Source organism: Gopherus flavomarginatus, chromosome 1, assembly GCF_025201925.1.
Source record: "Gopherus flavomarginatus isolate rGopFla2 chromosome 1, rGopFla2.mat.asm, whole genome shotgun sequence".
In the NCBI taxonomy this organism is placed as follows: domain Eukaryota; kingdom Metazoa; phylum Chordata; order Testudines; family Testudinidae; genus Gopherus; species Gopherus flavomarginatus.
Genome location: NC_066617.1, coordinates 45,926,331 through 45,950,544, shown reverse-complemented (window position 1 = coordinate 45,950,544; position 24,214 = coordinate 45,926,331). Strand labels below are relative to the sequence as shown.

Below are 24,214 nucleotides of genomic sequence, written 5' to 3'. Positions count from 1 at the left end.
CTCTTCAACAAACCAGAATCAATTCCCCAGCCATGCAGCTCTAGTACCCCCATTGTGACTCTGGGTCCCATTGCCAAAGACAGATTCCATTGTACAGAGGACGCCTCATGGATATGTAAAAGGCAGCCTGAATCTGTATCACCTTTCCAGCAGATTCCATATAAAATTATTGCAAAGAAAAGAGGCTGAAAGGCAAGAAAAACAATGCGCATCTCCCCCTAAACCTGCCTCTTGTCTAGCTACTCCCTGCTCCCATAAAGATTTACAACCCCATGGAGGACATCTGCAATGTAAGGCATGGTGCGGCAGAGACTGGTGATACCTGCTTCTGCCTGGACATGGGGAGAGCTGTGACTAGCAAGCTCTTTCTGCATTCACATCCAGGCTCAGGCCACTATGGAGCACTGATCTTCTGACTGATTCAGGTCTGCTATGGACAGGCTCCAAAGAACGTTTCTACTAGGTTAGCACTATAATTTCCTTGAAAAAGAGTTTAAAACAGGTAACCCGGAAGGTAACCAGTAAATGAAATTCTGGGGGTTCTGAATAGGGTGAAAAAGGAGAAAAAGGGGAGCGGGAAAATTAAGACGTGATCTTCCATAATCCTGCTGATGATTTAATGTTATTTGTTTCCAATCAAATAAATAAAATAACTCCCCTTCTACATCTGCAATGAATGTAATGTAGCGTAAACACTGTATCTGTACAGCATTTTAGCTCCAGATAAAGGGAATAAGGCTCTCTCTTATACATTGCTGAGTACAACAAATATCCAATAATAATAATTATAATCACAATGCATATTTTAAAAACATTAAATTGATATTTATAGCTGATCTCAAAACTTAGCCACCGCATTCATGATATTCTTTAGAGTACACCTTCACCTCAATATAACGCTGTCCTTGGGAGACAAAAAAATCGTACCGCGTTATAGGTGAAACCGTGTTATATTGAATTTGCTTTGATCCACCACAGTGCGCAGCCCTCCCCCCCCGGAACACTGCTTTACTGCATTATATCCAAATTCGTGTTATATCGGGTGGCGTTATATCGAGGTAGTGGTGTATTTGCACATAATTGTTTGCTCCGATTCCACATCCTTTCATGTTGTTTCAAAATGTTAAATTTTAATTATGTGAATACTGTCATTGTCTCTTAGAAATATAGGTTGAAGAATTCAGCCAGGATTCCTGTTCTTGCTTTTTCTGAAGTGAGAGGAGTGTGAATATACATACACAATATCTAACTATATCTGTCTATTTCCATATATATCACTATGGTGCCACACAATAAGTTAGAAAACATGAAGAAAAAGAGACATCTTCATCTGATCATTTGACTGATGTCACTAAGGTTGCTTGCACTCTGAAATAAACTAGTATCTAAAAGAATCAGGGATTACTTTGTATATGGACTATAGTTATGAACTGGTATTTCAATATCTCCCCCACTCCAAAGCTAGCATATCTTAGATGGTCTTTGTCAGGCTAGTAGCAGGTCTAAGGCCCTCCTAACCAAAGAAAAATCTTTGAATTCACTGCTTATCCACCATTTCTAAATCATTTAATTGGGCCATGAAAATTCTTTGTCTTGGCTCTGTGGTATTTATTCTCCTCAGCATGACTTATAAAACTAAGACGTATAACAACATAGATCAGCCTAGAACTTTGGCCTATCATGTATTGTCTGTGAAATTCTTTTTCTCCCTTCCTGCACTTCCCTAGTGATGCTGTAGATGAATGAGTGGATGTATTATCTGTGTATGTGTGTCTGTCATCCTCAGTGAGTGTCTCTGTTTCTGTCCTTGACTTACTTCTCTTCTTCTTCTTCTTCTTTTCTTTTTTCCAATCTTTTTACAATGTCTCAGTACTAGTCAGACCCGCTCTGTTCAACACTATTCTTTTATACCTAAAACACTCATAATGCTATTCAGACAGCATGCATTTGTACAGAAGGAATACATACGTACAGAGTGCTTACTACTGTGCAAAATGATGTGCTCCCAGAGATTTTTCCACCTATTGCATGCACTGTTGTCCTTCACTTAACTTAATAATAAAAAGAAACATATCTCCCTTGCTTTTGAAAACTTGAAATAAGTTTGCATAATTATCACTATTTGTCTTGTCAGATTCACAGCTAATAAAAAAATCAAGAGAGAAAACAACATAGAATCAGACTTCTACAAGAAACTTACTTGAGCTGCCAGATGCTTCAAGAGTTGACAAGAGAAATGTGCTTTGACAGAGCAAAGGTTACTAAGTAAAAGCCAGAAAATCTACCTAGCTTGTCAGCATGCAAGTTAAGATACCTGGAGAGCATCTTAGATACTTGGTGAGAATTCTTCCTTTGCACCTTACAGCCCAGGAAATCGCTTTTCCCTTGATTCCCCTGTTCCCCCTTTGCATATCCGTCAGGTGCACAAATGCCCAACCCTCTTGATCCTCACCTGTGCCCTATGCAGCCTCAGAGGTTGGGAGGCTTTGTCTGGGCAGGGGGAAGACATCCTTGGCCCCTTTAAAGATTGCATCACCTCATGGACTTGAGGAGGGGGGCTCTGTGGCTGATTGGCTGGACAGAAGGCTGCAACATAAGCCTACTTGCTGCCATGCACCCAAGGGAAGGACTTATAAGCCCTTCTTCCTGCCCAGGGGTGCCATTCTGTGGGAAGAAAAGCTGCATCTCATGATTAGAAAAGGGCTGGGTTTTGAGGCCTTGCTGTGGGCATCATGCTAATTGCTTTTTTAGGGCTCAGAAGGAATTTTTTCTCTCACTGCCAGATTGCCCTGTGTATTGTGGAGTTTATTCACCTGCCTCTCTGCAGCTCCGGGACCCAGTGGGCAGGTTGTAAAATTAATTGTTCTTTCAACTTGAGAGGAGCCCAGTACAGTTCAGTAGGGGGCCTGGTTTCCTGATCAAATGGAATTGGAAGGAGATTAGGAGAAGGCATCTCCCAAAGAAGATGGGGAATGTGGTTGCAGCTCCTAATGTCCAGCACAGTCTGCATACACTCCCCTTTTCCCTGACCCCCTTAAACATCAAATGAGGGGAGGGCAGTGGGGGTCCCAGCAACAGTGCTGGGACCATGTTAATAGGGTGGAGGGCTGATGGCAACCCTCCACCAGGTGAAACGGATTAAAAAGGAAGGGGGACCAGCTCTGGACAAGTTATTGCCAGAGAGCTGCCAGATATGTTACTTACTAAAGTTATCACCTACTTAAATCACATTCCTAGTGTCTCCTCTGTCGTCCTGGGGTGTCTGGGACAAGGAGAATTCAATAAAAGAGACAAGTTGACATGTTACAGTATGTGAAACGCGCACCGGAGTTTACTGGATTCCAGGATTGCTCAGGGTATTGATTCAAAACATCAGCTCACTAGTGCAACACAAAATGGGGAATGCAGAAGAAAAACTCAAGGCCCAGACACAATGCATGAGAAAACATGCTTAATAAAATGGAAAGGATATTTTCTATAAGATCCATAAGAACCCCAGAACCACTGCAGAAGCTTTTTATGAACTGATTCATTTGTTTGTTTCAAATATTAAATTTTGCTATCTGTTGAGTGCAAGAAACTAAGTAAAATATTTTTCCTTTATCCATTCAGCCAAACCTAATTAGCTTTACTGTGTATTTGCATGTTAAATTACCTATTGCCATGAACATGAGAAGCACAGAATGCAAAGCTGTAATGGAGCAAGGTTGGATCAATGACAGCACCATTTTCTGAATGGTCCATCAATTCATTAAGGTAGCAGAGATGGCGGTGACAGCCTCTCACACCATAACGAGCACAGTATTCATCTAATACGAAGACTTGGCCTGGACTAAACCAACCCTGGAAGAGAAGGGGAAAAATACATTCTTTTAATTAATCAGCATTTTTCTTTTCATTGCTCTGCTTTTAAAACAACCCAGCAAAGAAGAAACAAAAGCAAATAACATTTTTGTATGCATTATAAAAACATTTCATACTAATCAAGTTGATGCTAATAACGCAGGAAATATATCAGAGAGGCTGGGCTCTAACAATAGCTTGCTTGAGAACTGCGACTGAGTGTCATGGAGTAACTCTTTGCAGTTCTTCAGCCTTAGTACTACTGTGTACCACGTGGCTCAGAAAAAAATGCACTGATATGTCCATGATCTTGTACCGAATCTAAAAATGTCACTGTTTGACAAGTGATAAAATACATTAAGTAACATGTATCAGAGGGGTAGCCATGTTAGTCTGGATCTATAAAAAGTGAAAGAGTCCTGTGGCACCTTATAGACTAACAGATGTATTGGAGCATAAGCTTTTGTGGGTGAAAGTTAGTGGTGTTAGTGTAGGGAGGTCCTGAATAGATGGTGCAGTTTGAGTATATTCCTCAGAGGGATCTGAGGAAAGTGGACTGCAGAATTTGGTACTGGAGAGTTGTCTGGCAGCCTCCTTTTGGTAGTCAGACCTGTTCATGATGACAACAGCACATCCTTTATCAGCCTCTTTGATTATAATGCCCCTCTGCTATGTACCTCAGCCAAACTGGACAGTCCCTACGTAAAAGGATAAACGGACATAAGTCAGATATTAGGAATGGCAATATACAAAAACCTGTAGAACACTTCAATCTCCCTGAACACACAATAGCAGATTTAAAGGTAGCCATCCTGCAGCAAAAAAACTTCAGGGCCAGACTTCAAAGAGAAACTGCTGAGCTTTAGTTCATTTGCAAATTTGACACCATCGCTCAGGATTAAACGAAGACTGTGAATGACTAGCCAACTACAAAAGCAGTTTTATCTCCCTTGGTGTTCACACCTCAACTGCTAGAAGAGGGCCTCATCCCCCGATTGAGCTAACCTCGCTAGACTGAGTCTTGCCTGCATATTTATACCTGCCTCTGGAAATTTCCACTACATGCATCCGACGAAGTGGGTATTCACCCAGGAAAGCTTATGCTCCAATATGTCTGTTTGGCCTGGTCTACACTATGTGTTTAAACCGAATTTAGCAGCGTTAAACTGATTTAACCCTGCACCCGTCCACACAACGAGGCCCTTTATATTGCTATAAAGGGCTGTTTAAACCAATTTCTGTACTCCTCCCCAACGAGAGGAGTAGCGCTGAAATCGGTATTGCCATATTGGATTAGGGTTAGTGTGGCTGCAATCGACAGCATTGGCCTCCGGGCGGTATCCCACAGTGCACCATTGTGACCACTCTGGAAAGCAATCTGAACTCGGATGCACTGGCCAGGTAGACAGGAAAAGCCCCGCAAACTTTTGAATTTCATTTCCTGTTTGCCCAGCATGGAGCTCTGATCAGCACGGGTGGCCATGCAGTCCCAAATCCAAAAGGAGCTCCAGCATGGACTGTACGGGAGATACTGGATCTGATCGCTGTATGGGGAGACAAATCTGTTCTATCAGAGCTCCGTTACAGAAGATGAAATGACAAAGCATTTGAAAAAATCTCCAGGCTATGATAGACAGAGACCACAGCACAGTGCTGTGTGACAAGTGTAACGGAAAGCCAAAGAATCAAGCCAAAGCTTATGGAGGAAGGGAGGAGGTACTGAGGACTCCAGCTATCTCACAGTCCCCGCAGTCTCCGAAAAGCATTTGCATTCTTGGCTGAGCTCCCAATGCCTGAAGGGACAAAAACATTCTCCCGGGTGTTTCAGGGTATACAAAAGGCAAAACGGGCTCCATGGTTGCCATGCTATGGCGTCTGCCAGGTTAATCCAGCGAAAAAGGGTGTGAAATGATTGTCTGCCATTGCTTTCGTGGAGGAAGGACTGAGTGACGATATTTACCCAGAATCACCCGAGACACTGTTTTTGCATTAGGATCTCAACCCAGAATTCCAATGGGTGGGGGAGACTGCGGGAACTATGGGATAGCTACCCGTAGTGCAACGCTCTGGAAATCGACACTAGCCTCGGTATATGGATGCACACCGCCAAATTAATGTGCTTAGTGTGGCTGCGTGCACTCGACTTTATACAATCTGTTTTTCAAAACTGGTTTATGTAAAATCGGAATAATCCCGTAGCGTAGACATACCCTTTGTCTATAAGGTGCCACAGGACTCTTTTTCTTTTATTAAATAACAAACACCTCAAAGAGCTTGGATTTATTAATGTAATTAATGATAAGCTACAATAGAATTTTAGAAGTAAATGTTATAGTGCCTTTAGCGAGATGGTTAAAAGACAAGTACCAGGTGGCCAATTCTCTGTGACTGCATACTTAATCTGAGAGAGATTAACACAATTTGACCGCTTATCCATATTTCTTATATAACATGCTTGTGCATAACCATTTCAGCATATATAGTGTTGTATTTATTCAAAGATGTACAACCAGATAGTTTCTGAGACTACTCATGAGAGTAAGATGAGGAGGATTTGACCTTTAATAGACATTCTGGTGCATTACTTGGACTAGAACACTGCCTTTTGGAAATGGATTTGAGATGATCGGCCCAAAATTGCAGAGACTGAGGAAGATGGGGGGCATGTCTTTGAGGGAAGGAAAGCTGTATATTCTTTGATCAAATTCAGACTGCAAAGAATTGGATTCCTGATTCAGAAAAACAAAATCATTTGATTTATCTCATGATTTGGGGAAAGGTGCCAAAATAAACTTCCAAATACAACAGGAAGAGAGATATAAACATTGGGGTAGTAGGTGCTGGTTGTGATGGAAAGACAAAAATATTTTTCTTTTTAAATAGCAGAATTTTTAACAGTGAAACTTTTTCCTTTTTTAATCATTAAAAGAGATCACTGAGGAACATGTAAACTAAACTTTATTAAGAACATTTGAAAAAAATAAGAAAAAAAATTTCGGTGTCAGTGACGAATGCTTCAGAAAGGTTTTGGATGTCATCAAATTATTACCGTGGTCTAGCATCTGAAAGCATCTCTTTTGAATTATTTCCTATATAATCAGAATACTTCAATGGTCTTAGATATTTATAATTTAAATGAAATAGAAAAGAAAAGACACCTGGAAAAAATATTCCCATTATAGTTCCAATTCATCCATGGTGTAACTTCACTGAAGACAATGGGGTTACAGCAGAAAGGAATTTGGCCCTATAGTCTCAGTCTGACACTCAGCTTTAATTTAGGATTATTGTCTGATAGCTCCTCACAGTTATCGCACAGAGCTGTCCAGTATAAAGCTTTTAATGCAGCAAAGAATCCTGTGGCACCTTATAGACTAACAGACGTTTTGGAGCATGAGCTTTCGTGGGTGAATACCCACTTCTTCAGATGCATGTGGTGGAAATATCCAGGGGCAGGTATATATATGCTAGCAAGCAAGTTAGAGATAACGAGGTCAGTTCAATCAGGGAGGATGAGGCCCTGTTCTAGCAGTTGAGGTGTGAAAACCAAGAGAGGAGAAACTGGTTCTGTAGTTGGCAAGCCATTCACAGTCTTTGTTCAATCCTGAGCTGATGGTGTCAAATTTGCAGATGAACTGAAGCTCAGCAGTTTCTCTTTGAAGTCTGGTCCTGAAGTTTTTTTGCTGCAGGATGGCCACCTTAAGGTCTGCAATAGTGTGGCCAGGGAGGTTGAAGTGCTCTCCTACAGGTTTTTGTATATTGCCATTCCTAATGTCTGATTTGTGTCCATTTATCCTTTTCCGTAGAGACTGTCCAGTTCCGCCGATGTACATAGCAGAGGGGCATTGCTGGCATATGATGGCGTATATTACATTGGTGGATGTGCAGGTGAATGAACCAGTGATGGTATGGCTGATCTGGTTAGGTCCTGTGATGGTGTCGCTGGTGTAGATATGTGGGCAGAGTTGGCATCGAGGTTTGTTGCATGGATTGGTTCCTGAGCTAGAGTTATTATGGTGCGGTGTGCAGTTACTGGTGAGAATATGTTTCAGGTTGGCAGGTTGTCTGTGGGCAAGGACTGGCCTGCCACCCAAGGCCTGTGAAAGTGTGGGATCATTGTCCGGGATGGGTTGTAGATCCTTGATGATGCGTTGGAGGGGTTTTAGCTGGGGGCTGTATGTGATGGCCAGTGGAGTCCTGTTGGTTTCTTTCTTGGGTTTGTCTTGCAGTAGGAGGCTTCTGGGTACACGTCTGGCTCTGTTGATCTGTTTCCTTATTTCCTCGTGCAGGTATTGTAGTTTTGAGAATGCTTGGTGGAGATTTTGTAGGTGTTGGTCTCATGCTCCAAAACGTCTGTTAGTTTATAAGGTGCCACAGGATTCTTTGCTGCTTTTACAGATTCAGACTAACACGGCTACCCCTCTGATAGCTTTTAATGCATGATCCAATCCCATTCAAGTCAATGGGAATCTTTCCATTGCCTTCAATGGGCTTTGGATCAGGCCCTTACTCTTTTTAGAGGAAACCTAGTTTTGTGATGGCACCCAAAATACCTCCAACCCTTCAACATTTTAAAATAAACTTCAACTATACACTCATATTACTAAAACTGATGTAAAAGTATCAATAAACAAAGATTTTTCAGTAAAGCAAACATATTATTCTGGCAAAGAAATGAGAAATAGAGGTTTAATTGAATCCAGGTGATTAAATGTATCCATAGATTCAGCATACCCTAATTTATCAAAATGATACTATTAACCAAAAAGATACTTTTCTTATACACGAACAAAATTAATTAATTATATATTCCCACATCTTAACGAACATTTTAGTGAAGATTTTTGATTTTTACTATTTATATATCCATGTAAATAAAACAAAATTATTTAAAAGCAGTATGTCATCACTAGACCTGCTGAATATTTACATCAGAAAGTAGCTATACAAGAAATAGGAGTGCCATTTAATTGATTAAAGCCTTTAAATGAAGAACATCTTCCCATTATCCCTTTAATAAATCTGTCACAAAATGTGTATCTTTACATAATGTGTCCACACACATACACTCGTATGTATATATGCACCCATATAATTATGCAAACAACTATGCACTAGATATTGTTAGATAACTAGATAATTTTCTGGCAATCAGATTTTATTTATTGCATAATTGCAAAAAAGCTCCCTACTGTTTACAAGAGTGTTAAATTAAAGATGTTTAGTGCTGGTAATAGCAAATAATCAAAGACTGTGTATAATTCCAATGCTTAAAAATTAAGGTTTAGGTTTCTTTGTAGTCATATGTGTGGATAATTACATTTTAATGTATTGAAATGTAAAGAGGTATTGATTTTTTAAAATATCTGCAGTATAAACAATTTGAAATGTTCAGTACAAAGTCACCAAACACATCTATAGCTATGTTTGCATTAACTGTTCCCTTGTTAGCAGTCTCAAAATATTTCTTTAAAACAAAAAGAGGAGGGCGTTAATACAATGATTTATTTCTCTTTTATATTCCAAGGAAAACAGAACATTCGGCATGCATGTTCTGTTTACCAAAAGCTAAAACAAAAAAGACCAATAAGAAATCCACCTGTTTTGTGGTTGCTATAGCACTGCATTTTCTTCACAAATTCTTTTTAAAAGTTCTTGAATCCAAGGTTATATTTAGTGTCTTACCATATTATTATTATAAAAAAGGTTTTTGACCCTGATGCACTGTTAGAAAGCTAACCACTTTCTCTTGAGTGCCAATTACTTTGTGCAGATGTACCTTCAGGCCTTTTCATTTGATTCAATGCACAACTCACAGACACAAAATTAGTCCTTTAACTTTTTCTGTACACATTTAGTTGGTACATTACCAAAGAAAACCATAATTTAAAAAGTGTATTAAAAGAAAGAAAGTGCCATCAAAAAAGTTATTTTTTTAAATTGAACAAACTAACCTACAGAAATCTGTTCATTGTTATATCTGGGCAACCATGATTGGTTAGTTAAATGAAAATGAAAATAAAAAAAAGTGTTGTATTAACTTGCGAGGGCTCACAATTTTGAAGAGCAGGTGCTAGCAGACTTTGATTTTGATGCTTAGAGCAACTGATCACAACTCCAGACCTCCCAAAGTTTAAAATATGGCACTCTCAGGTTAGGGGATCTCGTTCTGATGTTAATGACACTACTTTTGCACCTGTGTAATTCCATTAACTTTCATGTAATCACTCCTGATTTTCACTGTTTTAAATTAAATCAGGATCAGAGGGACAGCTTTAAAAAAAATTACACAAAACAAAACAGGAAAAGCCAAGACAAAAAATACAATATGCAATGAACAGTGAAATGTGAATAATAAATATTGACAAACACTTTCTCACCCAAATTTTCCCTATTAATAATACTTCAGAGTTGGGGGAAAAAACATTCATTTTGGCAGAGTGATCACATTTTTCCTGTTTTCTTTTAATAATTAAAATATATATTTCTAACTACTAATTATTGTATATAATTTATACAGGATTTATTCTCATAGAGCAAACCTTGGCTCGGCTGATTAAAACCCTCACAGTTCTGTTACCTTTTCCCCCTGTGGTTTTGATTCTATTCTTTGTTTTTAAAACTTTCCTAGTTCATGACAGAACAGAGGATTACAAGATAGATGACATACTGTCTGACATCTGGCAAACTGAATTTGTACCTTAAAATGCCTGTACAGGTGTTAGTAAATCCTACCACAGAGCTTTCCATTTTTATTAAAGCCTTCTGTTTTATTCAGCCCTCCCTAGAGGAGCTGATAAACTACAGTTCAGAGTCAGTTTGATTCTATTATGTTCTCTATTGAGTGGCACAGCAGTAGTCTTCAAGTGTATAATTTTCAAATTTGAAGCCAATCGATTGGAATCCTTTATCCCAACTACAAGCACAGTTATTGAATGAGTCAGGAAGAAAAGGCCACTTTGTTAACAACTATTTCTCACTTTTTCTTTTCTTTTATTCCATTCTGTACTCACCAAACAAGAATAGGAATCATTCAATCTATGATCCAAGGTCTGCCTCTGAAGTACTCTAAAGAGGGAAGCATGGTCAAACTTGCAGGGATTAGCAGAAATAAACTCATCCATCCCATGTTTCTGAGCACGATCTGCATCTATTCAGAGAAAGGAAAAATCATACTATACAGTACATGTGTATGTATATTCTTTTAATTAATGGCCTATGGCTCTCACAGAAAGAAGAAGATTCTTGAAAGCATTAAAAACTGAGGGCTGAATTACATCAACAGGTGCATGCAGGTGACTCCAATTATAGAATCTCGTCTTAAATTGATCTAGCAAATAGGCAATTAAAAAAAATAATTCAATAAAACTATCACCATAAAATCTGGGCACAACACAGATTAAATGTAACAGTGGGTGTAATCAAGTAACCTGCAACTGACAGCACAAACAGCTCTTTTTCCTTGGACAGTCCCAATCAAACATAAATGATCCAGATAAGGCCCAGAATCAAACAAGTGCTTGACCAAAACCCCAGTTTAGAAAATCTATTTGCAAACACAAAACAGGATATTTAAAATCATTCTGACTGTATGATTCTTTTCTTGTACCTTTTTAATCATCACAGATTACAAAATAATCTTATGAGTGTAAACAATTTATTTCTAAGGTTTCTTGTTTACATGAGGTCCTCTTGCTAATTTTAGTAATATTACCAAATAAATAGCCTTCCTCCATTGCAATAAAAGTTTATGCATTTATTTGTCAATGTAGGAAAGGGTATGTCCACTGCACATCAAAGTACCACTCAGAGAACACATTCACCATTGCTAGAAGCCCATTTCCCAAATGGCAAACTGGAGCAGAAATGAACACATTGGGTTGAGCTAGGTCATTTCCAGCCTTCTTTTTGTACTCTGCTTTTAATGAGACGAACCTAAATGTAGTAATGGCAAAAAGCTCCTTCAACCTCCGAGCAAAGAGTAATGAAAAAAGGGAGCAGTATTTTTGTGTAAATACATAGAGAAAACATGCCATTCCAAATGGCACTTCAATCAAAGGCCCAAATTTATTGTTCTTCACAGATTGCATCTTTCAACGCCTTTGAACCCCGCGGGTTTATCAAAAGACAAGCTCTAGTGATTGCTTTCATTAATGGTATGTTTTGTCAAAGTCCTCAATGGGAATTATCTACCAAGTATGGACAGAAAAAGCCTTACAGTGCCCAAAAGGACTAGTTATGTATTAGCACATTAGCTCTGCTAGATTCTATAGACTATATTGGGGTGAACAGTCCTATCAACTTAAAAATTGACTTTCCCTTACAATAGGATCTCAGCTTTTGTTCCTTTAAATTCAAATATGTCTTCTTATGCTCGTTACTAGAAAACTACAGTCCTAAATGTATCCTAAATGTAATTTTGATAACTGCATGGTACAAACCTAAAATTTCTACAGAAAGGGAGACAAAAGTTTATTGATTAAACTCAATTATAGAGTCAGGTTCATAATAAAACTCAATATTGATCTGCGAGCATGATGCTAACATAATCAGTCACATTTAGAAATTTAGCCCCAGATCATATTGATCCATGTCAAGTCCAACTTTCAGCTGTATTTGTAGATGGAAGAATTATTTAATTCAAGCTGAAGGATCTGCAGCATCATATCTTGAAAAGATGCACAAACTAATTCATATCACTTGGCTTTGCATTGTCAAAGCAAGAGTCAAATCCATGTGACAGATTTCACCAAGGTGGATGTAGCAAATAAACAGTGTGACAGTACATTGATGATTTAAGGTATAAGATGATCTACAGAAACAGCAGCATATTATTTCTTGGCATTTAAGAAGCAACAGCATGTATGATTAAACACCTTTTAAAAAGATTAACATTTCTTTTCTGAATACAAGTGGCCTACCATTAATCACAAACTTAGACTGTATTTCACACACAGTAATTTGAAGGGTCCTTTCCTAAATATAAGTAGTAAATAGTTTTAACTTATTTAAAATATTAATTTGAAGAGATACACTTGGGTATCAACAGGGTAACATTTGATTCAAAAGTATTAAACTATGTTGTGAAATTATTTTGAATATTGTTTCCAAAATGTTCTACATTAATAGAAATATTTCCCTAGACACAATCCATGTAATGTAATAAATAGATTTTTTTCTGCATTTCTTAGTAACAATTGCTTCTTGTATAAATATCTACTTTATTGAGTCTTTTTTTAAAAAAACATTACAGCAGGTCACAGAAAAAACAATATATAATGTTCCTTTGTGCTGTGTCTCTTGTGTATAACACGTACCCAGCAGCAGCTTACTTAAGCTTTGGGGACTTAATTTTTCTCTGCATAATTACAGGTACAAGATCTTTTTTCTTATTTTAAAAAAAGTGTATATTTCTTTTGATGATTAATTTGAAATCAGTGGTGTGTGTGTTGTTACACAATGAGACTTTGACTCTAACATCCAGATGCATTAATATGGACAATTGAACATGTATGAAATCTCACTGAAGTCAATGGAGTCTGGGATAGCAGACCCAGGCACAGGATACGTTGGGAAAACCAAAACAAAGTTTTCAGATATACATACTTATTGGTACTTAGTCCCAATACCCATTTCCTACCAATATTTGCAATTAATATTTTTCTTCCAAAGTCAATAAAAAACCTTAATGTACTAATATGAAAGATTAAATGGGAAATATATCACTCAAGATTTTAAAAAAAGAAAAGAATAGTTAAAAACTTACCTTTGCCGGCTACAGGGGAGCAGGAAATAATAATTTAAAAAATAGTTTACCATTTACTCTACAGTGTTTACACTCTAGTAACTGTTCATCTTTTCCCATCCTTTCCCCACAAAAATAAAATAAAATAAAGTTGAACTGCATAATTAAAAACATAAGAACTTGTTTGGCAGATTAAAAGACAGGGATAAATATTTTATGTCTGTGGTTTCAAAATTTGATTAGCACTACATTTTAGCACTATTTAATATAAAAATTTGCTTCATCAGATCCTTGAAGCAATGAGTTTGAGACTTTCTGGTTTGCCCATCAGGGTAAAAAAGTGACACCTTGACCACTATAATGATATAATAAAAATGCAATTTCTTTTTAACTTTTATTCACTCCCTCGACTTTATGGAGAAAAAAACATAAGGACTGAAATTGCTCCTGCTTATTTTCAGTTCATATTTGACTTCCTCACTCCCAGCAGTACTATCTGTGTCATCTCTGGATTAGGTACATGTGAAATTACCGTGCCCTTTTCTGTCCAGGAACCATAAATAGGTTAATTGTTTAATTTAATGGACCACAGGGCTTGGTCTAACTCTCACTAAAAATCAGTGAAAAGGCTTCACTGATTTCAACAGGAGCTGATTCAGGCCCTTAGTCTTCAGTGAATGTTTCTGACACATTTGGAAAAAAGAAACTGGTTCACAAATAAAAATAAGCTAGAAGTGACTGAAAATGAAGCACTATCATGGGTCAGTATGGCATTTTGTAATGCTCCAAATTCAAATACAGCAAAAGTTAACATTTGATTTTTTTAATTAAATAAGAATTAAATCTCCTCCCTTTATATTCTAAAAAGAGCTTTAAATTTCCAACAAAATATTTCCCAGTTCACCTTTATTATACAAAATATCTGTGAATATGTTGATATAACTGTAATTCATCATTCTGACACCAGGTATAAGGAAACCCTAGATTACAGAAGACTTTCAGTAGCTATAGGGCAACTGTTAAGACATGCCAATCTTTTAAAAGTTTGCTAGTAGACTGCTTTACATTTTTGTGGTCTAAAGAGATGTGGGTATTTATTCAAAGCTGCTCATATTTGATTTTTTTTTTAAAGTAATGTTTTGAGAAATGGTATCTTTAAATTTAAGAAGTAGACCCAGATTCAGCAAAGCACTTATGCACGTGGCTAACTTGAAGCAACCTCACTTATGGATAGGCTGTGCAAAAGCAGAAGTAAAGTAAAACCATAACTCCTGATTTCACCCAGCTGTCAATATGAAGTCAATGGAAATTCAGTATGTGCTTAAGGTTAAGCATGTGTTTCAGTGTTTGCTCAAGTGGGATGGACTAAAGTACGTGTTTAAGTGCTCTGCTAAGTCAAGGAATTAATCAGTAAATCACGTGTCATTTACTTGAAATTAGCTTTTCTCTTCAACCCACAGTGACTTCGAACAGAATATGACAGCAGAGTTAGCATGGTCTGGGCTGCATCAGAGGGGGTGTGATTATATGAGAGACTGGTAGCACCACCTCTGTTCAGGTTGCTCAACATTTGCCATTATAAGATTCTGATTCCAGTTGCTTATAACTCTGTACAACTTCAACTGTTTGGGCTGAAATTGTATATGCTGGATTTCTGCCTCAGGGTGGTATTTTTTGGGGGGAAACTTCAGCCAAAATGGTTCAGCCATTTCTGAGAACGAGGCTATGGAAAAATAAGTTGTTTTGCCTATGTTAAAATATTCTGGTGCTTTATTAAAGCTCTAGCACCTTCATGCTTTGCCTGAATGCTTTGAAGATTTAACACATAATTTAGTATCCTCTGGGGATGTATGGAAGTCTTGCAGCCCATTGAGAGGCCATCCACGTCTCTATCTTATGTTTGTATTAACATATTTGTATAATATATTTGAGTGCACAGAAAAGCGGATTATAAAGCTAATGGATTGATGAGGGTAAAATAATGCTTTCCTATTGATCACTGTAATGGTTAACACTCAGAAAAATATATTCTGCACCAAATGCTATCTCCATGGCAATATGTGGTTCAACTTTAACCCGTATACAATTAATTGTTATATTTTCATAATTTACAATAGCAACAATGACCTCCAAATCAGACATTCTCTGGCTGTTGATGATACTCTGGGTTAAAGAGCTTTCAGATAAGAGCAAACTAGCAGGAAAGATCCTCCCTGTGAATCATTCCTGCTTAATGTTCCCTGAGGGAGCCATTCCATGCTTCTCTTATTAAAAAAACAAAACAAAAAAAATAAAAAATAAAAATAAATACTTACAAAGGTGTGATAATTCCATGTGGACATTTCCTCCTTTTGGATTCATCTTCTGTGCTTGACTTGCAGGAATGGGTTTATATGACTGGCCTGTTGCTCTGTACATTGCTTGAACCCACAGTATTCTGTCCTGGTCATCATCACTGGCAAATATTACCGTATCTCCTTCTTTAACAGCATTGAAAAACATTCGCCCACCCTGAAGACCTGCAAAAATAGATAGCAAAATATCAGTGCACAATGGCATCAGTGATTTTTAATGTGAATATTAAATACATATTTAGTATGTTAACTAACTGGATGCCAATATTCATCATTAAATAGGCATTTGTGATCAAGAAGCATGAGAAAATTTGCAGCACAGCCATTAAATGGTAGTGAGTAGTCATAATATATACAGGCCATGCAAAGATTAACCCAAATTCTAATCTGTTTCCCATTTGGAGTCAAGAATGAGAGAGACTAATAATAATGTTCAGCACTCATGTATCACTTTTCATCTACAAACCACTGCACAAACAAACTAATCAAGCCTATCAACATCCATGATGTGTAGGTAATTCTGATAATTCCTATGTTAATGTCCAGAAATTGAGGCAGAGCTGTTAACTGACTTGCTCAGTCAGGATTATAACCTACGAATTCCTGGCTTCTGATTCTGGTGTAAATATACAAGACCATGACAACTCTTGCAATGTTGAAGTGTGTGGCTTTAGATTAACAGAGTTCATTCAGCAGAATCCTGCTGAGTTCTCTTTGTCAATGTTTACTATCAATACTAACAATATAGGAAGAAAGGGGAAGATATTGGTTTACTATGTTTCCCTGATAAGTGTGTTTTTGTTTTAGTGCAAATGGCTCTGTGACCTTTTGGACACCATAGTTTGAATTTTTTGATCTTTCTTTCTTTTTTTCTTTCAACAAACTTCCTTCTTTCTAAAGCTTGATTTTCCTACTTGAAAATCCCAGAGGAGTAACTGTAAAACCTTCAGCCGCTGACAGAAAATAAACATTATCATGTTGACTGACAGAAACATAAATGATAATAAGTAAAATTAATCTGCTGTTGTACATACTCTGTAAAACTTTTGTAATAGCATGAAATGTACCTGTGTGAGGAGCTGTATAATCCACAGTGTATCCTTCAAGCTGCATTAATTCCTGAGGCTCAGATTTCTTTTCTCTGTAACTGCACATTGCAAATGTGTACTGGCTTACCTGAATAAGAACAGGAGTTTTGGTTTGTTAAACTGCATTTCATATGTTTACATGCCAGATGACAATTGACTGGTGTTATACAGAAAGCAGAAGAAATGCTACTTCACATCTTCTAAATGCTCAAACCGAGGGAGTAAGAAAGTGCCATAAGTCATCCTCTGAAGAGGATCAGTTGCCAGAAGACTAGAAGCAGACTACCTTGTGGAAAAGAAACTGCTGACAGAGGGAAATGCATACAATCAGCCAGTGGGGATAAATGAGTGTGCAGTCTGGTCACTCCTAATGAACAGAGGTAAGAGCTACCTACAGTCTGTAGTATGGGAGGAAGAGAACCCCAAGTTTCACATGGAGCTGGGAAAACAAAGCTATGGTGGAGCTTTTGAATTTTTATCTAAATCAACCTTTTCAGGTTTCTCCATTGTAGACCCAATCAGTACATCATTCACTAACAAGCCTCATCTGAGGTCAAATTTCAACAGCTGACTCCAGCTGAATTCAATGGGTTCGGCAGGTGCTTAGCCAAATTATGCATCACATCGTTTAAAAAAAAAAGGCAACATCTCTATCTCAGTACATTTTCAGAACATGTACATTTTGCTGTGTGATTTCTACTGGAATTAATCAGAGCTTTGACATGCTCAGACAAAAGGTGCAATATGAATGTAAAGTATAATAATAATGGAATGTGGGTAGCTAAATTCCTGTACACTGCTTTGAAAATGGATTGCATTGTTTTAATTATTATTTGTTGTTTTACAGTAGTTGTAAGGGCCCCCAAAAAGATTGGGCCTCATTTTGGTAGGGGTAGATGCACATAGTAAGTGAACAGTCCCTGCCCACAGAGTTTACAGTCTAAATGAACAAGACAGACAAGTGGAGTATGATCTCATTTTACAGATGGGAAACTAGGGACAAAAAGATTAAGTGACTTATCCAGTGTCACAAAGGCAGTCTATGGTGAGACAGGAACAAAACCTAAATATCCCAGTCAAATATCTTAACCACAAGACCAACTCTCCTTCTATTTAATTTTTCACATAAATGAATTAAGGATAAATTAAACTATAAAGTGCATATGTACATATATGAGATTCTGTATGAAGATTTTTTATATTATCTGTTACTTAAAATATTTATTTAATTTAGTCTGATACGTCTATAAATATTAAAATGAGCAGCACATGCTAGCTAAGAGCCAGATCCTTTTACTCACACTGAGCAGCAACCTCGCTCCTCAAGCTTGGTCCACCAATTTAAATGGGACTACCCTAGGAGTAAGGTACAGCTCACCACGAGTAAGGGCCAAATCTGGCCAAAATGGTTAAATTTTTTCTTTCGCACAGATTCATAGATTTTAAGGCAATACAGGCCATTATGATCGGCTAGTCTGACCTCCTGAACCACATAGGCCATAGAACCTTGCCCAGGTATGCAGGAAGCCCAAACTTTTTGTATAAGCTAATGCATATCATTTAGAAAAATAATGAGTCTTGATTTACAAAGACTACAGGTGATAGAGAATCTACTATATCCCAAAGTATGTTGTTCCAACAGTTAATTACCCACACAGCTAAAAATTAACATTTTATTTCTGAATTTATTAGCTTCAGTTTCCAACTGTTAGATCCTGTTGTGCCTTTTTCTGCCTAGATCAAAGACCCATCTACTAAAAGAAGAACTTTTCCCCATTCAGATATTTGTAGACCAGGATCAAGTCACTTAACTTTTTCCTGGATAAACTAAATATATTTTGTACTTAAATCTCTCAACTAAAAGCATGTTTTTTCAGACTGCAAACCATCCTTGCAGCTCATTTCTGCTCCAATTCTAATTCTTCAACATCCTTTCTGAAGTGTTGATACCAGAACTGGGACAACATTCCAGTGATGGTCTACTAATGCCACATACAGAGACAATACCACCTCTCTACTTCTACTTGATATTCACCTGCTTATACATCAAAGGATCATATTTGCTCTCTTAACTACAGCATCATACTCACATTCAATTGGTTATCTACCATGACCCTGAAGTCCCTTTCAGCATCACCAAATCCCAGGATACAGACACTCATCTTGTAAATGTGATCTACAATCTTTGTTCTTAGCTGAATGTTCCTGCATTTGGCTATATACTAAAACACAGGTTGTTCTTACCAGCTGATCCAGTTTGTTCTGTATCTCAGACTAGCAGCTTTAAATAACAATATCACACCAATGACTTGCATTATAGAGGTAGTTAGTAATTAACTAATCGTGATAATGTTTATATTCCATTTTTTTCCCTGCAGTTACTGTATTGTACTGCAAGGCTTTGCATCACAATGTAGTCTTCTACAGACTGTGCAACATAGTCTGTTGGCTTTACTTACATTTTCCTAATGGGACATTCCTCAAAATCAACCCTAATTTTAGATTTTGTTTAAAAATATAAAACCTAAACCTTTTCAAATCCTAAGACAAAGAGAATAAAATCACTAGAAAATCCTTCAGAAAACATGAGAACACAGGAATTACCTTATTGGATTATATCATGGTCCATTTAGTCTGCTACCTATCTCTGTCAGTGGCCACATGAGATGCTAAACAGGAACATCATGTGGACAACAAAACAACATGCACAGGGAACAAATATTTAATAATAGGCTCTTTAACATAGCTGAGAAAGGTATAACAAGATCCAATGACTGGAAGTTTAATCTAGATAAATTCAGACTGGAAATAAGGCATAATTTTGAGAGTAATGAACCACTGGAACAATTTACCAAGGATTGTGGTGGATTCTACATCACTGACTCCTTTTAAATCCAGATTAGATTTTGTTCTACAAGATATGTTCGAGGAATTATTCTGTGGAACTTCTAAGGCCTGTGGTAGGTTAGATGATCACTATGGTCCCTTCTGGACTTGGAATCTACACATCTGTGAAAATATACATTTTGTTGTTTCATCATAAACAAAAGCTGGAAAAGTGGTGAAATACATTTTCAAGTAATTGGGCTAAAGGAAGTCTCTCCTTGTCATAAACAGATAGCTAAGGGTTAATGTCTCTTTCACCTATAAAGGGTTAACAAACAGTGACCTGCAAACACCTGACCAGAGGACTAATCAGGAGACAAGATACTTTCAAATCTCATGGAGGGAAGCCTTTGTTTGTGGGTTTTGGGTTTGGCTTTGTTCTCACTGGGTCCTGGATGGGGCTAGAGGTGCAACCAGGTTTCTGCCAATCTCCCTGCTACAGTCTCTTATCTATTCAGAATTGTGAGTAAGAAAAGGCGGTCATAGTCCTTTAATTTGTTTTTTTTTTTCATTTACATATGTGTACTTGCTGGAATAGCTTAAATTGTGTTTCTGCTGGCGAAAGTTTCTTTCTATTGTTTATAAGTTGAAAGACCCTGTAACTTTTTACCATCTAAAGTGCAGAGATAAACCTTTTACTTTTTTTCTTTCTTTTTTATTAAAAGCTTTGCTTTAAGAACTGTTTGAGTTTTCTCCTAGTTAAGGCTCAAAGGACTTGAGTCTGTGTACTTACCAGCGAATTGGTGGGAGAAAGGAAAGGAAGGAGGGAAAGGTAAGCTTGTATTGCCTCTGGGTGAGGGGGAGAGAGAAACTTGATCTCTCTGTGTTGTGTTTCAAGGCCCTCGTCCAGACTACCCCGCCGTATCGGCGGGTTAAAATCGATTGCTCGGGGATCGATATATCGCGTCTAATCTAGACGCGATATATCGATCCCCGAGCGCGCTTATATCGATTCCGGAACTCCATCAACCCGAACGGAGTTCCGGAATTGACACGGAGAGCCGCGGACATCGATCCCGCGCCGTCTGGACGGGTGAGTAATTCGATCTTAGCTATTCGACTTCAGCTACGTTATTCACGTAGCTGAAGTTGCGTATCTAAGATCGATTCCCCCCCCCAGTCTGGACGAGCCCAAGGAATTGATATCAGGCGATCTCCTGGTGTTCCCAGGGCAGGAAGGAGCTGGGAGGAAGAAGAGGGGGGAAGGGAATGGTTTATTCCCCTTTGTTGTGAGACTCAGGGAATCTGGGTCTTTGGGTCCCCTGGGAAGGTTTTGGGGGGACCAGAGGGTATCAGGCCCTAAAAATTCCTGATTGGTGGCAGCGCTATCAGATCTAAGCTGGTAATTAAGCTTAGGGAATTCATGCTAGTACCCATATTTTGGATGCTAAGGTCCAGAATTGGGAATTATACTTGACACCACTGATAATTCATCAAATAACTGTCAAAAATGGGAAGCCTGAAGTTAGAGACAAGATATTTTCAGATAAAAATAGAACTGATCTATCTTCTTAAATAGCAATATTAGCTTGTAGTGCTTAAAACGTAATGAAAGACGTGCCAGGGCTCAAGCAAGTTTTTTACACTAACAACTCATGCAGCAAGCCCAGAGGTGCCAGGGTGATGAATTGCCAAGCCTAGAGGTGCCAGGGCTCAGCCAGGGCAAGCTCTGGCACAAATTAAGCAGGAAGAAATTAGGTAGGAAGAAATATAAATTTTTTGTCTGTAATTGGAGTTCTCTGAAGGTCATAATTTCCACAGAGCCAAACATCAGGGTCTCATACATATGTTTAATTAGTTTGCATGTTAAAGTTTATTTATAACAAAATGTAAAGCTACTAAAAATTTGTATTTGTTATTACAAACCTGAAAATGGGCTGTAAATCAATTTCACCAAGGTATACCAATTTTTAAAAGGAGACTCAGCCCATAAGGTGAAGCATTCCCCACCAGAAGGCAGGGGGAAGGGAGCAGACAAGTTTTCATTACCCTCACCTCATAGACTCTAGGACTGTAAGGACCTAGAGAGGTCATCGAGTCCAGTCCTCTATTAGAGAGGGAAGATTTGGAGGACATATGGCTCCAAGTTTTCCATATCTTCTCATCAATTCCAGACTCTAGGAGGTGGAGTATAGGGTTCAAAGCTTGACTACCAGGTGGACATGAGCACATCCTGGCAATACCTTCATGGTCCAGGACCACAGTTACAGAGAGAATATGATCCATAATTGATCAGTGGAATTTCTGACCTTGGGCAACCTTCAGGGCCCAAAGAGACAATTACCTATAGGGATGGACAGGGTTGCTAACCCTCACAGTTTTGCTGGGAGTCTCTTGGAATCACAAGATTATACATCTTCCAGAGGCTACTTCAGCCAAACTGAGAAATTTTGGGCATTAAGAGTCCAGTGCAGCAGCAGGGCTAAGGCAGGCTCCCTTACCTACCTGGGCTCAGCGCCGCTCCCAGAAGTGGCCGGCATCATACCTGCGGCCCTTGGAGGACAGGGGGTTTCCACGTGCTTCCCCCACCCCAAGTGTCGACTCTGCAGCTCCCATTGGCCAGGAACTGTGACCAATGGGAGCTGCGGGGGTGGTGCCTATGGGCAGTGGCGCATGGAGACCTCCTGGCCCCCCACCTAGAAGCCACTGCCAGAGGGATGTGCCAGTTGCTTTTAGGAGCCACCTGAGGTAAGCACTGACCTCCTCACCCCCCCCCCACACCCCAAACCCCTGCCCAGAACCTGCACCCCCTCCTGCATCCAAACTCTCTCCCAAAGCCCACACTCTGCACTCCAACCCCTGCCCCAGACTATTGCCCGCACCCTGCACCCAAACTCCCTCCTGGAGCCCACACCCTGCATCCCCTCCCGCACCCAAACTCCCTTCCAGAGCCCTACCTCACACTCTCTCCTGCACCCAACCCCCCTGCCCCAGTGCAGAGCCTGAACCCTACATCCAAACTCCTTCTGAGAGCCTGACCCCACACCCACTTCTGCACCAAAACTCCCTCCCAGAGCCTGCACCCTGCACCTCCCTGCACCCAAATGCCCTCCCACAGTCCGCACCCAAACTCCCTCCCAGAGCCCACAGCCCCTCCCACACCCCAACCCCCTGCCCTAGCTTGGTAAAAGTGAGTGAGGGTGGGGAACAGTGAGCAACGGGGGGAAGGGCGGATGTAATGGGGGCGTGGCCTCAGGGAAGGTATGGGGCAGAGGCGGAGCAAGGATCTTTGGGTTTGTGTGATTAGACAGTTGGCAACCCTAGGGATGGAGGGTACCCATGGTCTGAGGGAGTTTTGAAGACAGTTTTGCAGGTACTGTATATATAAAACCTAATAGGAAGGAGTGGATAATCAGCAGGTACAGAGCCACATCATAAAGGATGCTTGAGGATTGTTGTTTCCTAGGGAATATTTAGAATTGTTTTAAAAATAATGACAGCTTTCAGAGTAGCAGCAGTGTTACTCTGCTGCATCTGATGAAGTGGGCTGTAGCTCACGAAAGCTCATGCTGAAATAAATTTGTTAGTCTCTAAGGTGCCACAAGTACTCCTGTTCTTTTTAAAAATAATGTAATTCAGAATCCTAAAGTTGTGCAAACTGTTAGCCTATGTAACATTAATAATGTTAACCTCCCATTCCCTGCATACTATTCCCTCCTATTGTCTGTTACACTCATCCAATGAGTTTTGTCTTCCATGAGATTTTAAGATTTTTGAGTTGGTGACCAAGTCTTCCTATGTATTTATACAATGCCTGGCAAAACTTGACCCTGATCCTGATTTGAAACTGTGGGCACTATAATAGTTTATATAAATGCAAATAATAACAAACATATAAAAGTTAATTAAGTCTATTACAATCTATAAACTATGAAGGCTGCTGATGTACGATTATTGAAATATCACTGACGGACAACTGGGTAACTTGATCCGCTCAGCTAAAGAAGTGAAAGTGTTTGGTTTTCATGTATATTCCAAAAACACTGTTTTAGTTGCATCAGCTTTTGTCTCATCAGGAAACAGTCCTCCTGCCACAACATTATTATTGTTGTTTATTTTTGCAGCACTCAAAAGTGTGCAAGGTGCTTAGTAGAAAAAATAAGAGACAAGTCCCTGCTAAAAAGGGCTTATAATAAGGAGGAAAGAAAAAAAATCGTATTTTTGTTCACTGCTACTCTTTTAAATGTATATTAAACCCTCCCTCACCATTCTAAGCTAGAGTAATGCTGTGTATTCACTTGGATATGAACAATACACTCACAGCTGTACCCATCTGGCATGTAATTTTGAGCTCCCAT

At 38.8% G+C, this 24,214-nt stretch overlaps 1 protein-coding gene across 14 annotated transcripts in view; it reads right to left on the bottom strand.

The window, feature by feature from the left end:
• The window catches only part of CADPS2 (calcium dependent secretion activator 2), a 591,588-nt gene that overhangs the window by 182,938 nt on the left and 384,436 nt on the right, over positions 1-24,214 (bottom strand). For all 14 annotated transcript variants that reach the window (XM_050936075.1, XM_050936080.1, XM_050936079.1 and 11 more), the window contains 4 exons: positions 17,010-17,118; positions 15,904-16,107; positions 10,857-10,993; positions 3,656-3,843 (listed from right to left, as the gene is read on the bottom strand). In XM_050936075.1, the coding sequence (XP_050792032.1) occupies positions 3,656-3,843; positions 10,857-10,993; positions 15,904-16,107; positions 17,010-17,118 (638 nt within the window). The remainder of the gene's footprint in view (positions 1-3,655; positions 3,844-10,856; positions 10,994-15,903; positions 16,108-17,009; positions 17,119-24,214) is intronic.